At 33.0% G+C, this 16,373-nt stretch overlaps 1 protein-coding gene across 3 annotated transcripts; it reads right to left on the bottom strand.

The window, feature by feature from the left end:
* Positions 1-3,984: 3,984 nt before the first annotated feature.
* Positions 3,985-5,362, bottom strand: LOC120076991 (transcription factor bHLH147-like). Of its 3 annotated transcripts, XR_005481735.1 has the most exons (3): positions 5,181-5,362; positions 4,802-4,934; positions 4,570-4,712 (listed from the first exon to the last, which is right to left on the bottom strand). XR_005481735.1 is itself a non-coding variant. In XM_039030879.1 (2 exons), exon 2 carries the CDS (start codon positions 4,772-4,774, stop codon positions 4,148-4,150), a length of 627 nt encoding a protein of 208 aa, XP_038886807.1. In that variant the 5' UTR covers positions 4,775-4,934; positions 5,181-5,345; the 3' UTR covers positions 3,985-4,147. The 3 variants fall into 3 exon arrangements, 2 of the variants coding, with proteins under 2 accessions (XP_038886807.1, XP_038886886.1); XM_039030879.1 differs by having other exon boundaries at positions 3,985-4,934; positions 5,181-5,345; XM_039030958.1 differs by having other exon boundaries at positions 3,985-4,910; positions 5,181-5,345.
* Positions 5,363-16,373: the final 11,011 nt, after the last annotated feature.

The following is a 16,373-nucleotide window of genomic DNA, read 5'->3' as shown; positions in this document are numbered from 1 at the left end:
TAAGTCGGTTCTGAGTTATCTCTCGAATTATTGGGAAGTGCATTAACATAAATACAACAGTAAGAAGAGGTAATACAAAAGTGTGTAAACTATAAAAACGAGTCAAGGTAGATTGTCCCACACTAGCACTTCTGCGTAATAACTCTACCAAAGGCGAGCCTATTACTGGTATAACTTCCAGTATACCTATTTGCTTAAAATGTCTATTTTGTAGGAAAAATCCAATCCCAACACCTATGGAGTTATTACAACAAATATGGAGCTAAATGGAGTCAAATTGAACAAAAGAATCAACTTAGAAGAAAAAAAAATACAAATTACCATTCTACCCCTCAAATGAACCAATTCAACATGCTTCATTACCTTGCAACACTCTCTCCAGAGCATACTCTAACGCTAGCTCAACACTGTAAAATAGAAAGCACCAAAATGCTGCAAAACAGGGCAGCGTTGCAACACTCCGGAGATTGACGAAAAAATAGAATGCCCACGCACCTATGCGAAAACGAGCGTCAAACCTGCACAATCGTAGGATTGCAACACTGCGACCCTTAACTAATAAAAACTAGTATTCCGGATTTTTAAAGGGGGAAAACTTCATTTTTCAGAGGAGAGACCATTTTTTATGAACTTGAGAGCTTTTCTTTGTAATTTCTAGAGAGATTATGTCAAATTTTGTTCATTCTTTGTACCAATTATGCAAGACTCAATCGCTTGAAGAATTTCCTTCTCCATGAGTAGGTAATTTCTTTTCTTAGGGATTTTGTAGATTAACATATTCATGAGACGTTTCTATAAATTCTTTCTTGTAATTTGTTATTCTTAAATGTACTTGCTATGAATTTTAATAAAATCAGTTAAAAATGAATTGACGACTCAAATTTAATTGATTTTAGTATGCAAAATTACATGACTCTATAACAAAATTGTAATTAGGTTGCAACAATTAGTGATCTTGATTTCTTTTCCTATTTTCTTGAAAGAATCCACTAATTTAGAACATTCATATAATCATGCTTGATATCATTCATATAATCAGTCTTTTGAGTTTCAAGAATGTCATAGTTAAGAAAACCCAAAAGATTAATGCAATTTAGGAATTAATTGTGGAATGTCTTTAGGAAGCAATAAGAACTAAATCATGGCTAATTGTTTAATTGGCTAATTAGGGCATTAAGGGTAATCCTTAATGAACTATGAAACAATTTAATTGTATGAATTTATTAAGTTTATGATAGAATTGGCTTAATCTACATAAAATCCCCAAGATTCTTTTTCCATTGAATTTTATTACATAATCACTCTCATTTCTCTCACTACTAAAATTTTCTCAAATCTTGTTTTACTTTTACATAGTTTCTTTAAAACAAACAAACCCCCCACTTGTTACATTTTGGAATTCAAAAGGTCAAATCTTGCCAATTAATAGAGGTTCCTTGCGGATCGACCTCTTACTTCCTCTATAACTACATGTTAGGTTTAATTGTTGTTTGAGCATTATAAATTTCATTTTATCTTGAACACTGCAATTTGGTTCCGAGGTAAGGAATAACTAGTTACACCAAAGGATGCGGTCAATACAACTAGAACCACACCTGTAACCCAAGTCAATCCACGAGGTTTTTTAAATCCACCAGTAAGATACACGCAAAATACGTGCAATATCATAATTAAGACCATTATACTTACCGACCATCTATGAACTGGTCGGATTAACCAACCAAAGTTAGCTTCTGTCATTATGTATTGAATAAAAGCAAACACCTCAATAACGAAGCTGCCTTCCTCTGGTTCACCTCTCCTGTATGGAAGAAACCTTGTCAAAAGTCTCTTTCCATTGTTAAGATCCTTGTAACAAAGGTATCCCCTTATTGCATGGAAGTTGATGTTCAAGGTATGGAGCCACTGCCATCAGTATAGCGTGCTTATCCTTATCCTAGGTTTTATCGGGGGTCACCACTCCCCGCCTAGAAAGGAATCACATGTCGTGATATTTTATTTATTTCACAATTGAATTAATTTAAAAAAGACCTAGAGTTAGGGATTTATTAATTGATAATGTTGCTCCAATACCCAACCAAAGGTTACTGCTTAGACTGATAAATCCCAGAGAAATTGCTATATCTTCTATTCAAAGGAGAGAAATAAGTCTGGATATTTTGATAGTTTAGATTGAATAAAGAAAATATCTAAAATTATTTTTAAAAAATAATTATAGAGTAAGAGATTCAAATTTATATTGATATCCTATTGAACTACGCTCAAATTGAGTAAAAGAAAATATAACTTAATTAAAGTTATTTTCAATAACTATTTGGTTCTTTATTGTTTGTAGTCTTAAAATTTCTTTAATATAATTTTTATGTTCTCAACTAACATCTAAATTCTTAACCAAAATTTAAAAACAAAAACTAATTCTTAAATCTAAAATCTTGTTTGGTAATACTTTGTTTTTAAGTTTATTTTAAAAATAAAAAACCAAATGACAATCTAATCAGATCTATTTTTCTTATTTTAAAAATTTTAATTTAATATTTTAAAACACTCTGAAAAAAATAAATAATAAAACAAAGAAATCAATGGTAAAATGAGTATTTATAAGCCCAATTTCCAAAATCTTAAAACTAAAAACCAAATCCTATTTTTTTTTTTATTAAGCATATTTTCTCTCCATCTCAATTTTTTATTATGATTTTGATCTTCCTCAAATAAAAAAGTTGAACTCTTTAACTAAATTCAAAAAACAAAAACATGTTTTTAAGAACTATGGAGCCATTTGATAATCAATTGACTTTTAAATTTTAGTATTTAAAAAACAAGTATGTTTGCTATATAATTGTGTTTTCTATTTTTCTTTTTTTTGAATTTTAAAATCATATTTGAAAAAAAAAATATATATTTTAAGTTTATGAAAATTGGTTTGGTTTTGGTAGAAGGTAGATAACAAAACAAGAAATTTAGAAACGGAACCGAGTGCTTATAAACTTTAATTTTAAAAACTAAAAATAAAAAATCAAATAATTACTAAACATGACCCATTGATTATTAAAGAGAATCTAAACTACGAGTCCAAATTTATTTACTTCTGAATTTATTTATTAATTTAAGAATGATCTAACATTAAAATATATAGATTTAATAGGCAAATCTGTACCCTTAGACAGGAGTAAATAGAAATGTATCCTACCAACAAACTATATACTTTTCAAAAACTAAAATGATATTAGATTTCACTTAAAAACTAGTAGAAGTTTTCAATTGCACTGTATATCAGAATTAAGTGTTACCTCTCATCTCCCATTGAGGAAAAATAATATCTTCAAACCTAAACCTAATAAGATCCATTTGAATCAAAATTTTTAATACATACACCAAGGTATTTTAAAAAAATAGAAATGTTGCTTAATCCAATGCTCTTTTTTTAAGGTAGTAAAAAATAAAATTTTAAAGAAATTGCCACGAGTTGAATCATATAATGTAAAAGAACAAAATAATATTATACTTTTCGTTATTCGTTAGGGGTATACTGTAGTCGGTCAGAATCGATCTTTGGACCAAACCACCGTCGAACTAACTAGGGTAAATTTAATTCTTTTAACTTTTTAACCACCATGGAACTGACTATGGTCAATTTAGTTCTTCAATTTTTTTTAACCATGCCTCTCTTCTTCTCCGACCAACTTCGATTCGATTGACTCAATTATTCGGTCCATCACGCTTCCCCCATACTTTAGAAGGTTAATGTAAAGGGAGGGTTAACGTAAAGGGAGGAAGAAGAAAAGGAGTCTTACTTTTGCAAAGGAAAAAGATGTTATGAGAATAAACCCATATAATTTGATCAATAGAAAACTTTCTTCATGAGTAAGGAATAATCTAAACATAAACACAGTTCAATTTCACAGGAGACGTCCCCCTTTCTTGAACATGATCTGAATTTACTTTTATCCAAATTCCCGTACTAAAATTGTAAAAATATAGTAAGAATTTCATGCACCAAATACAAGAAATCGATATATTATATATATTTGACAAGAAATTACTTGCGGAAGAGAAGTAGTAGGGGAGAAAATGGATTTCTTCTTTTTCTTTTTCTTTTTCTTCTTTTTTGTTCTGGGAAGAGAATTGATCAGAGAAAGTGCACGAGTTATCAGGTAGAAGAATCGATACCAGAAGAAGATGAAGAAGAGCTTGAAACCAAGTTGACTATGGCGCTCAGGACTCGGATCTGCATCTCTAGTGCTGGAATGTAATCAGTTACTTCATCCAGAATCACCGGCAGCGGTTGTTTCCGGCAGCCGGGAACTAGCCGGCCTAGAAGCCGGACTTTTCTCTGTACAGTTGGTAATCCTTTCCCTCTCAACCGCAAAACGCTAACACTCGGCTTCTTCGTACGGCTGTTTCCGGCCACACGCGCCTTCTGCCTATTGTGCTTATTACGAAACTTCAGCTTGAGACGGTTCGTTAAGATTGCTCTGCTCCACCTACTTCTTCCTTTCGCCGTCATGGCTAGAACCGTATCGGAAGCCTCCCGCACCGCCCGGCCACGGCGCGGCATTTCGTTTGGTGTCGACTCAGGAGAACTGATCCTGACCTGACTCAAGGCGCGCAACAGCTTCGAAGAGTAAACTTGATGCTGAGCTTGCGATTTCCATTTGATTTGATCCTGATCTTGACGATCATCTTCCCTTGCTGCTTTCTTCTTCTTCTTCTTTCTGGATGAATCACGCGATCGCTCAGAACTCGCCACAGGATTCAGAATCAGAGACGACGCCATTAAAAAAAAAAAAAAAAAACCACACACCGATCCAAATTCAAGATATTCTCACTGCCGTAACCACCAAAACCTTTTTTCCAAAATGATTCCACAACGAATTTTTCCTCTCCGAATCACGTACGGACTGCCTTCTTCACTTCACAAATCAAATCAAATCCTCCTTAGGAAAAAAAAGGCACAGACGTAAATTCATCGATTCAACAAAACAAAAGAAGAAAGGTTCCATTCCGCTTCATTGAAAACATCAATTGATCAAAAAACAAACTCCACACAAGCAATCAACGGAAACAAGAATAAACAAGCAGAGCAAATTCAAAAGAGACAGAACAATCAATCAAATCAACATCATCAGCGCAAAAGGAACAGAACCGTGATGGAAAAGGCGAAAATCCGATAAGAAAGATACCTTTCACGGCGAGACAAGAGAGAAATGAAACGGAATTTTAGGGAAAAACGGTGGCGGAGAGAGAAAGAGAGAAAACGGAACGGAGTTTGTTGAGAGGAGCCGACTGTGAAGTGGGGAGAGAAAGCGGGAACGGTGAGAAGAGATGTTATAAAGGGAATTAAAAAGATAAGAGCACAGTTTTGATTTTCCTTCCAATAATAATAATAATTTTAAACCAAAACTAAAATCACAGTCACAGTTGCATTAACTTTTTAAAATTTTATTTTATTTAACTGTTTTTAATCGCTTTTATATGTTTCTTACACTCCCACAACTTTGACTTTGACTTTTACGGTTTGGCTCATTGTGGCTGCCGAAGCTGCCCAAGCTGCCCAAGCTGCCCGAGCTGACCGGACACTTAGTTCCGGTGAAAAACTCTTAAGACACCGCTGCCACATCCCCCACCCATCAAACTTCCACTTTATATAAAATTATAAGTCTCTTTTATTTTATTCATTTTCTTTTTTACAACAAATTACTTTTCTTTTAAATTACAAATTTTAATTCCAAATAATTAGCTTACTAAAACTTTCAATACAATCTAATACATCTTTAATCTTTAAATTTTGTTTTTGCATCCTTTCCAAATAATATATATATATATATTTTCTGCTTCATTCCTATATCTTTTTAAAATGACTTAATTTTTAAACTTAATATATATATAAATAGTTCATAGGTAAAAATTTAAACGAATTATAGACTATAATAATCACCTCTTGTTATATGGGGATTCGAACCTCCCACCTCTAAGATGATGAATCATGTCAATTATCGCTGAGTTAAGTTCATTTGAAACCTCATAAATTATTAAATATTTTTTAAAGTTTAAATGATCAACTAGATACAAACTAGAAATTAAACTTAACTTTAACCTGAGATTTTTGATAGAATTAAGTAAAAAAATACCAAAATAAATTACTTACTAATAACTAGAAAATAGTTTTTTTAAATAGAGTTTATAATGATTGAACAACTCAAGTACAACGTAACTTGATATAAAGATTAGAGGATAGACTCTAATTAATCTCCATCTTATTAAACTCGATAAAAAAAAATAAATCAAAACAATGTAGTAAGTTCATCTATCAAAACTATGATATAATACTTTTACTACTAAAAATCCATTTAAAAACATATAATGCTTGAAAAAAATCTATGTAAAAACATATAATATTAACAAGTTCTAAATGATAAAAAATTTATGTAAAAATATATGATACTCTATATCATTCTAAAAGTAATAGGTCGATTCTTTCCCCTTAGTAATTGTTGAACTTAAAAAAAGAAAAAGAACGATCAAATACTCTTCTATTTGAGACTAATATAGGATACTTGTTGATCAATTCAAACATTTCTAGAGTATCTCGTGTATCTATATAATTATAAACTTCCAAAATAAGAAAATACAACAAAAATCATAAAGGTATGTCTACTCTTTAAAAAAAAGCTCAAAAGAATGAGAATATGAAGAAAAAAAGAAAGCGAGTATTCCATATCTAAAATGTTATATCTTTTATCACATGTTTAAAAGGATAAGTAAATGAGTAAAGGTGAAGAAAGTTCAATTAATATAAAGTGTTAACGAGTAAGAAATACGTGGTTTAAATCTTTTTATTTTATTAAAAGAAAAAAAGAAAAGAAACTATTAAAAAGGTAGATTAAAATTGAATGTTGGGTGGTGTAACACTCAATAATTTGTCACAAGTTACAAATTGTTTTCAATCACAAAATTTCACCCATGTGTAATAGATATTTTAATCATTGAAGAAATGATCTCAGTAGGCAGCAATAAAGCCATAAAAAGTGGGATTTTTATTTCAAAAATATATATGTTAATGTACTTTTCAACTACATTTGACAGTGTCATTATAAAATCTCTCTTGGGACAATTTTATTCAAAACAAACCGCAGTAAAAAGGCCATTTAATTTAAAAACGTGTTGAAAAAATTGGTTAAAAATAGTGACATTTTGTCAAATTGATTAAGCTACTTAACTTGATCCGATAATCTACTTTCTTTCTTTGAAAATTTATTAAAATCAACCAATATTTATCAAATAGTCGGATTATTGTTACACGATATGAACTACACGAAATTACTCTTCAAAGCTTAGACACGTAACTAAAACTTCTAAAAATGGAAAAACAAAATGCTTGATTGAATGATTTCTTTAAGTATTTAAAAACGTGTTTTTAAACCCTCGAAAAATCTTTTCAAACACATCCTAAAACTAAACCCAATCAATCAAATGTCAAAATCTAAATCAATAATTCTATATAAGATAAATATACCACACATTTAATCTCAAATCTAGAGTCATTTCCGAACCTAGTTGTTATTAAATTTTATTCTAAACTAAACTACTCTACTATACTTGATCGAACAATCTACTTTCTTCTAACATGTGCGAAATCAACCAATATTTGTAAAATAGTCATGTTAGACCATTGTTAAACATCATAGACTACACAAACTCACTCTTCAAAGTTCAAACACGCAACTAAAATTTTTAAAAATGAAAGAACTAAATAGTCATTTCTAATGCATCCTAAAAGTAAACTCCGTCAATCAAACATTAGAATCCAAATAAAAAACTCAACAAAAGATAAAACGATACACACAATTAATCTCAAATCTAGAGTGATGTCCAAACCTAATAATTCATAAGCTACTTTACTTGATCCAACAAGCCACTTCGTCCTAATATCAACCAAGTCATGTTAGACCATCGTTAAAGAAGAAGATGTACACAAAATCGCTCTTAAAAATTCCGATACGTAGCGATTCATAAAAAGGTAGGGGAAAGGAATCAGGCAGTGCGGGAATTTGGCAGCCACTAATCGAACAAAGAAACAATGAAATAAAAGGGTGGTATCAGCTATGGTAATGCAATATAATGTTTTGTTTTTCAAAATTATTTTAATTCCGTGCAATGATTATTGGTAGTGGAGGTGGTGATGAAATATACAATATATATAAAAAAAAAACAATAAAGTAAAAGGGGATGCATGTGCAATGTGGGTCGGTTTTTTATTTAAAAATTTTTAATTAGGCTTGGTTTCGTATTTGTTGGTGCTTTGGAATTTTGCTACTTTAAGAGATGTAGACAGGTATGCTCCACATTTGCTGCCACTACCATCTCTGTCGTCTTCCTCTTAACAGATTTACAAACAGCTTGGCTTTCCACTGTTTCTCCCATTTCAAAATTCACTTGTATTTTGGTCAACTCACTGTGTTTGTATACCCATTTTTGGTACCCCATTCATCATCATTTCAATATAAATTATGAGAATTGGATTCGTCCTCTATTGCTTATTGTTGGGATCAAGGAGCTTAGAAACAAAAAGTCTCCTAATAAAAATGTTGGGAATCAATTGCCGGCTTCTACTGCATTTTCGAATCCGCCTTTTCAATATTTCCACGTCAAGGACGTTTGTTGTTTAGTATGTACAAACAACACAAGTGTTTTATGTAATTTGTATTATTCCCGAGGGGTAAAGTAAAGTTTGTGTGATTTTTTATGGGGGTGACAATGTGTTTTTTTTAGATGTCGGTTTCATAATTATTAAGTCTCATTTGGTAATCGTTCATTTCACTTTCAAATGAAATCTATTTTTTTATTGATGGTTAAAAAAATAAATCAAATTTTGAAAACTAAAAAAAAAAAAAATAGTTTTTTGTGCTTGGAATTTGGATAAGAATTCCGTTCTTGTACTTACGAAAGATTGAAATTATTGGAAGAAATTGAGAGGAAATAGATTTAATTTTTAAAAACTAAAAATAAAAAACAAAATGGTTGTCAAATGGGGTTTTGATTTTTTTGTTTTTAGTTTTTTGAAAATTAAGCTTATGAACATAACTTTTACCGATGCATTATTTGTTTTGTTGTTCACTTTATATGAATATTTTCAAAATACAAAGTCAAATTTTGAAAATTAAAAAAAAAAAAAAAAAAAACTGACTTTTAAAAACTCGTTTTTATTTTTGGAATTTGACTATGACTTCAAATGTTTGCTTAAAAAATACGAAAAACAACCACAATGTTTAAAAACTAAAAAATGAAGGTCTTGTTACATAACCATTTACTTTTTAAAAATTAAACTTATAAACATTATTCCATCTCTAAATTTCTAAGTTTTATTATTCTCATATTTTAAAAGACCAAACCAAGTTTTGAAAGTTAAAAGAGTAGTTTTTAAAAACATATTTTTATTTTTAGAATTTAACTAGATATTCACGTGTTTTTTTTAACAAAAGTGAAAATTATAACTAGAAAATTAAGAGAAAATAAATATAAATTTTAATAAAGAAATCAACATCACATATAGTAAATGATTATCAAACGAAAGTTAAAGTTTTCTTATGATTTTGAAAATTTTATAAAAACTTTTTTTAGGATTATTTAATGCACATAGAAGAGAGTGAAAGTTTTGGGGAATGGCAACCAGAAGGTAGGGGAATAAAAGGTATATGTGTTGAAATCATTATGTTTTAGGCCAATTCTCAATCCTAAGAGTCACCACAAAAATCATTTTTGCCATGTGTAATCACTTCACCATTTTTTTTTTAAGAATAGCCAAATGAGAAAAACCTATAGATATGATATGAAGGTGATACATATTATAAATTAAATTACCTTAAAAGATGAAGAGTCATTATGATGTGCCACAGAAACTGCCTCCCTAGCAGGCAGCTGAATGGCAAGGACCATTCTATTTTAAGAATAACCAAATGTGCAATCTAGGCAAAGTCTTCTCTGTGGTGGAAATTCACTAACAATGGTTCTTCAATAGTTGTGTAAAGAAAAGAAACATTTGGATTATGTATTGTAAATCAGATTCTTATTAACAATTATCATAGACCTAACTTAATTACCTCCTTCACAGAATGCCATTGGGTTGAAAATTCGATTTGATTATCGCAATAACGAGTGTAAAAAACTCAATGACCCAACAAATCCAATCAACTCTGTCCAAACCATTTGAATTGAGTTGGCTCATGGTTCCAATTTTATCTAATAATTGGAACTATGAGCGCGTCTGACATAAGAAAACTACCGATTATCCATATATCAATTCATTTATGCAAAGTACAATAGACATCCAGAGAGACAGTCTCCACAAATAATTCCATAAAAGGTTGATAAAGAGGAGATTATAACATTAGTTGCAAGAGCCTTCTAAATAGTTTTCGTGCTTACATGCCCAAGATGTTTATGCCATAGGTTCGCTTCATCTTGTCTAGAGAGATGACAAACCTACAAAGAATAATCAAAACTCCATAGATAAAAATTATCAGAAGAACGCAAACCTGTCATAATGAGAGCTTTGACATCATCTGTGACAGTATATTTATCTTTGGTAAAGCTCACATCCACTCCTTAGTCGCCCAACTGACTAATGTTGATAAGATTGACAGTAAGACCTTCAATCAAAATTACATCTTTCAGTGGAGGAAGACTCGGATTATTCAGTTTTCATTTCCCAATGATTTTTTCACAAGCACGATCACCAAAAGTGACCTTTCCGAAACTGACAAATTTAAGATTGGACAAATAACTCTTTTCACCAATCATGTACCTGGAGCTTCCACTATCAAAATACCAGTCACCTTTAGCAGAGGACCTAAGCGAATTTAGAACCACATTACATTTTTTCTGAAGATTTTTCTCTCTCCACGCCTGTTTGACTATTGTCTGTTTTTTTATAATGGTTCTATGAGAAGTAGGGAGTACTTCTGGAATAGATAGGTCTATAGAGAATCTTCAGTAATTGATAACAAAAAGGACGTTTATGCCCCATCTTTCCACAATAGTGATACACCCACCTTGGTCTAATCAAGTGATTATCTTTTAATATAACATTGTTGGTAGATGTGCCTGGAAAGCCATAAGACTCTGGATCTTCAGCTCTAATGAACTCAATCTTTTGCATACCTTTTAGTTTTGATTGATTGTAATGCTGACTTCCTCTTTTAGAAAAACCAAGCCCAGAGTTATCACCAATAGTTTTTCCTCTTGTCAGAATTTTTTCCAGAGACTCAGTACCAGTGTTCAACATTCTTACATTCTTGCAAACTGACTCCTTAGCTTTAACTTGAGAGAGTTCGCACTTCAAATCTACAATAGTAGATATAAGTCTACGATTATCAGCTATCAAAGTCCCAATTCTTACCTTATGCACATTAAGTGGTTTCTGATCATCTTGCCATTTAAGAAAAAGAGTATGATAAGAATGATCTGTAGACTCAAGTTCGGCAGTATCATGATCAATTTTTGCATACACATCATAATCATAAATATCACATGATGAGGTGTCCGTGTAGATGTTACTAACAAGCACTTTGACACCATCGTCTGAGCCACTACTATCTTCAGATTCAATACTAGACAAAGTTAATATATAGCCTTTGCTCTATCTCTTCAAAAAAGTGGGACATTTTGCCTGTATATGACTGGATCCACTACACTCTCTACATTTGATGTTCTTTTCCTTGTGAGAAAGTAGATTACCTGACATGTTTGTTTCCTTTTTACTATTATGAGATCTGAATTGAATGGGAAAACTAGAGCCTCCTGACTTGTTGTTACTGTAAGAGCTAGACCTCTTACCAAAATGCTTGAGTACACTGTTAAACTATTTTGAAAGCAATGTAATCGATTCAGCAAGAGTGTCTTCTACTTCTTTATCGTTATCAATCAATTCTTCTTTAGCAGCGGATTGAAGAGCAATTCCCTCATTTTTCTTTTCGATTTTTCTATCAAGGGACATTTCAAAAGTGAGTAAGGAGTCAAATAATTCATCTACTCTCAATTTTGTTATGTCTCGGGCTTCCTCAATGGCAGTGACTTTCATGTCAAATATCTTGGGTAGAGATCTAGGTACCTTCTGAACAAATTTTTCCCTTTTTCTGAAATCTTCTCCCCGAGAGCCAACGACTCATTTGCAATATCTAACAAACGAACATTGAATTCAACAATGGATTCTTCATCGTGCATTCTAAGATGCTCAAACTTCGATGTCACCAACTACAGCCTAGACATCTTTACTTTAGACATTCCCTCATGAACAACAGACAAGATATATCATGCCTCTTGAGATGAGACACAAGTATTAATTAATCTGAAAATGTTGCAATCTACACTATTGAATATGGCATTCAAGGCACGTGAATTTTCCAAAGAAGCTTCATCTTCATCTCCAGATCATTGAGCCTTTGGCTTCAAGATTTCCTTCCCATCAAAAGTTTTGATGGTAGGATGTGTCCATCTGGATACAACTTTCCAAGTTTTGTTGTCAATTGACTTTAAAAAGGCAGTCATTTGAGCTTTCCAGTATGAATAATTTGTTCCATCAAGAACAAATGGACAAGTGGTAGAGCCTCCTTCCTTGATTTCGTCCATGATCGAAGCACCTGAGATAAAGGTGACCCGTTCTGATACCAATTGAAAAACGCAATAGGATGATTTGTCACTCAATATATGGATGTTAAACAGAAAGCAATGATGACAACTGTAACAACGAAAACCAACAACAAGTAAATAAGTAAAAGCACATAGTAGTTGGTAATTGATGAAAAAGGAAGAGTAGAAAGAGAAAAAGGGCACACAGAGTTACGTGGAAAACCCTAATACAGGGAGAAAAACCACGGTATGAAGTTTTTTCATTAGAATTGATGCACTGGATACACAGAGGTTGTACGTTTAAATAGAAAAGTAGGAAACCCTAGAGTACAGTAAAAAGACATAAAGGCCCCTAGGGCTTAAACCCTACTTTCAACACTCCCCCTTAAGTTGGGGTGTAGATATCAGTGAGGCCCAACTTGCTAATACATGAGTCAAAAGTCTGCTTGAGAAGCCCTTTTGTAAGAACATCTGCCATCTGTTGACTAGAAGGAATATAGGGAATACAGATGTTGCCACTGTCAAGTCTCTCCTTGATGAAATGCTTATCAATTTCCACATGCTTCGTTCTGTCATGTTGCACTGGGTTGTTTGCGATACTTATTGCAGCTTTATTATAACAATAGAGTTTCATCGGACAGTCACTATCTTGATCAATATCATTTAGGACCTTTTTCAGCCAAATTTCCTCACATATCCCAAGAATCATGGCCTTGTATTCTGCCTCGGCACTGCTTCTGGCAACAACTCCTTGTTTCTTATTCCTCCAAGTGACAAAGTTACCCTACACGAAGGTACAATACCTAGATGTCGACATTCTGTCTACCACAGAACCTGCTCAATTAGCGTCCGTGTATGCCTCGATGTACCGTTTATCAGACTTCCTGAACATCAATCCTTTTCCAGGAGAGGTTTTTAAATATCTCAGGATGCGTTCCACTACTCTCATATGTTCTTCATAAGGGGACTGCAAAACTGACTGACTACACCGACAACATAGGATATGTCTGATATGGTATGAGAAAGATAGATTAATTTTCCAACAAGCCACTGATATCTCTCCTTGTTGATCGGAACACTGTTAATCAAGTTACTGAGTTTAGCATTAGCTTCCACAGGAGTATCCACTGGTTTATAGTTTGTCATACCAGTCTCCTTAAGTAAATCCAGAGTATATTTCCGTTGAGAAGCTGAAATCCCTTCTTTCGACTGAGCCACTTCTATTCCGAGAAAGTACCTCAATTTTTCGAAGTCCTTAATTTCAAATTCCTTAGCCATTTTCCTCCTCAATTTGTCAATTTCTGAAGCATCATCACCTAAAATGACAGTGTCATCTACATACGCAAACAGAACTACAATTTTTCCAAATACTGATTTCTTCGTAAAGAATGTGTGATCTGAATGTCCCTGACTGTACCCTTATGATTTTACAAAGGTAATAAATCTGTCAAACCAGGCTCTTGGAGACTGTTTCAATCCATACAAGGACTTTCTTAGTTTACATACTCGATGATTGAATTGTTTCTCGAACTCTAGGGGAGGACTCATGTAAACTTCTTATTCTAATTCTCCATTAAGAAAGGCCTTCTTCACACCAAACTAGTGGAGAGGCCAGTCTTTGTTAATTGCAACTGAAAGAAGTACACGGACAGTGTTTAACTTTGCCACTGAGGAGAAAGTCTCGGAGTAATCTATTTCGAAGGTCCGAGCAAAGCTTCTGGCAACCAACCTTGCCTTATACCTGTCAATCGTTCCATCAGGCTTGTATTTAATGGTAAACACCCATTTGCATCCAACTGCCTTGTGCCCCTTTGGAAGAGTAACCCGGTCCCAAGTGTTGTTTTTTTCAAGTGCCACCATTTCTTCCATAACTGCAGTTCTCCATTCAGGAATCTCCATCGCTATGAATACTGCTTGGTATCATAACTATGTCCAGGCTTGTAGTAAGGACCTTGAACTCGGAAGACAGGTTGCTATAAGATAAATAACTCTGCAGTGGATAAAGGAACTCTAAAATTAGAGAACCAGTAAGCGGAAGTGGATCGTTCCAAACTCCATTGAGAAAGAACACATACATTTACAGTCATTTAGAAACAGTTATGCACAAAGACTAAATTATAGCATGCTTCTTAAAGAACAAATAAGGGATCAAGTAAACATACCTTTGAAGAACCCTTTCTTCACACATTTCACTTGATCAATCTCCAACGCGTCCAAACAAGATCTCGAAGGCAACGATCAACACAGCAAACAACACGAACTGAAAAAACCTCGATCACAATCGAGTGCAACTCGATCCTCGACCCTCAAACAAAACTCGATACCACCACGAGGTTACCTTGGTATTCTCGGTGTGAGAATCTAGGAGTTGTGGGCTTTGTATGACTTTGGATAGAGGAATGGAGGAAGTAAACGATTGAGTAGACGATCGAGTATGCGATCAAATGATCATGTAGAAGAAGAAGGCTATCATATAGACTTGCTACTCGATCGTGTAGAAACGAGTACTATCGTTTAGTCTCTGCTAATCTATCGTGTAGTAAAACCTTTTTACTCGATAGTTAAATTCTTTGTGAGGCGATATGATTGATTTGAAAAAACTATTTTCTTTTTTTATCTCACAGTTACCATAAAATCGCAAATAACCTCCCACTCAAGTCGGTTATTAAGAAAAAGAATTATTAATTATCATATAATTAATAAATTATAAATAAATACAATAACCAACTTATCATATTATATATATAACGTATAGTTTTAATATAGCATCATATGCAATATATAAACCATAGTTCATTTTCTAGTTTATGGCATTTAATATAAATCATATTTATATTAATTCCTTCAATCAAATAATGTATCAAATACATCATATCAATTATATCACATATAATTGAATTAATTTAACTATATCATATATAATCAAATTCCCTCTTGTTAATTTGAACACTTCAAACAAACCCAAAATTTGATTCTCAACTTAAACCCATTGAACTACCAAGGAGACCTTATGGACCTGTAGTTTGAAGCTCTAACGGTATGTGAATAACTGACTAAACTATTTAATCACGATATCCACCATCCGTTAACTGTCGGGCACTCCACTAAAGATCGACATTCGCACTATTCGCACTATAGATATATTTCTGTGTCCATTGGATATAACCAATCAATAGTGCAATGACCTTTCATAAATCTCTCGTAAGTACAACTGAGCTAATTTACCATTTTGCCCATGTGGTTACATCTAACTCCTTAAGTACCACTGATTCCTCTAATGAAAATAAGTCATAGTCCCACTATGACTAAGTCCTCTCTTCCGAAGAGAGTGACCACTATGCTCAAGACCCGAAATCAGCCCTCAAGGGAGCAATTTATCTATTTACCCCTGCTTCGAGGAAGGAGTGAATTCCGTCTTGTGTAGCTGAGTTCCCCGCTCACCAATCAGACGAATCCCCAAAATGGTAGGCTTGTTGAGTTGGCAATCTGGCCACTCTCACTCATACAAATTAAAAGACTTCTTTATAGGCAAGAGTTCCCAACTCACTTAGGATTTAGGTCATGTCACTTATGGTCATCCTAGTGAAATGTAAGTCTCAATTATCAACGACATTATATAAAAAGACTAATCATTTCATGGTCCGATCTTATACAAACTCTTTGCATAGGATACCCCGCTCGCATGTCTCCACATGAATGAACAGGATCAAACCATTTGTAGTACTTTACAACACCTGTAACATCTACAA

The sequence above is a fragment of the Benincasa hispida genome, chromosome 1, assembly GCF_009727055.1.
Source record: "Benincasa hispida cultivar B227 chromosome 1, ASM972705v1, whole genome shotgun sequence".
In the NCBI taxonomy this organism is placed as follows: Eukaryota; Viridiplantae; Streptophyta; class Magnoliopsida; order Cucurbitales; family Cucurbitaceae; genus Benincasa; species Benincasa hispida.
This window is presented reverse-complemented; position numbering and strand designations above follow the sequence as displayed.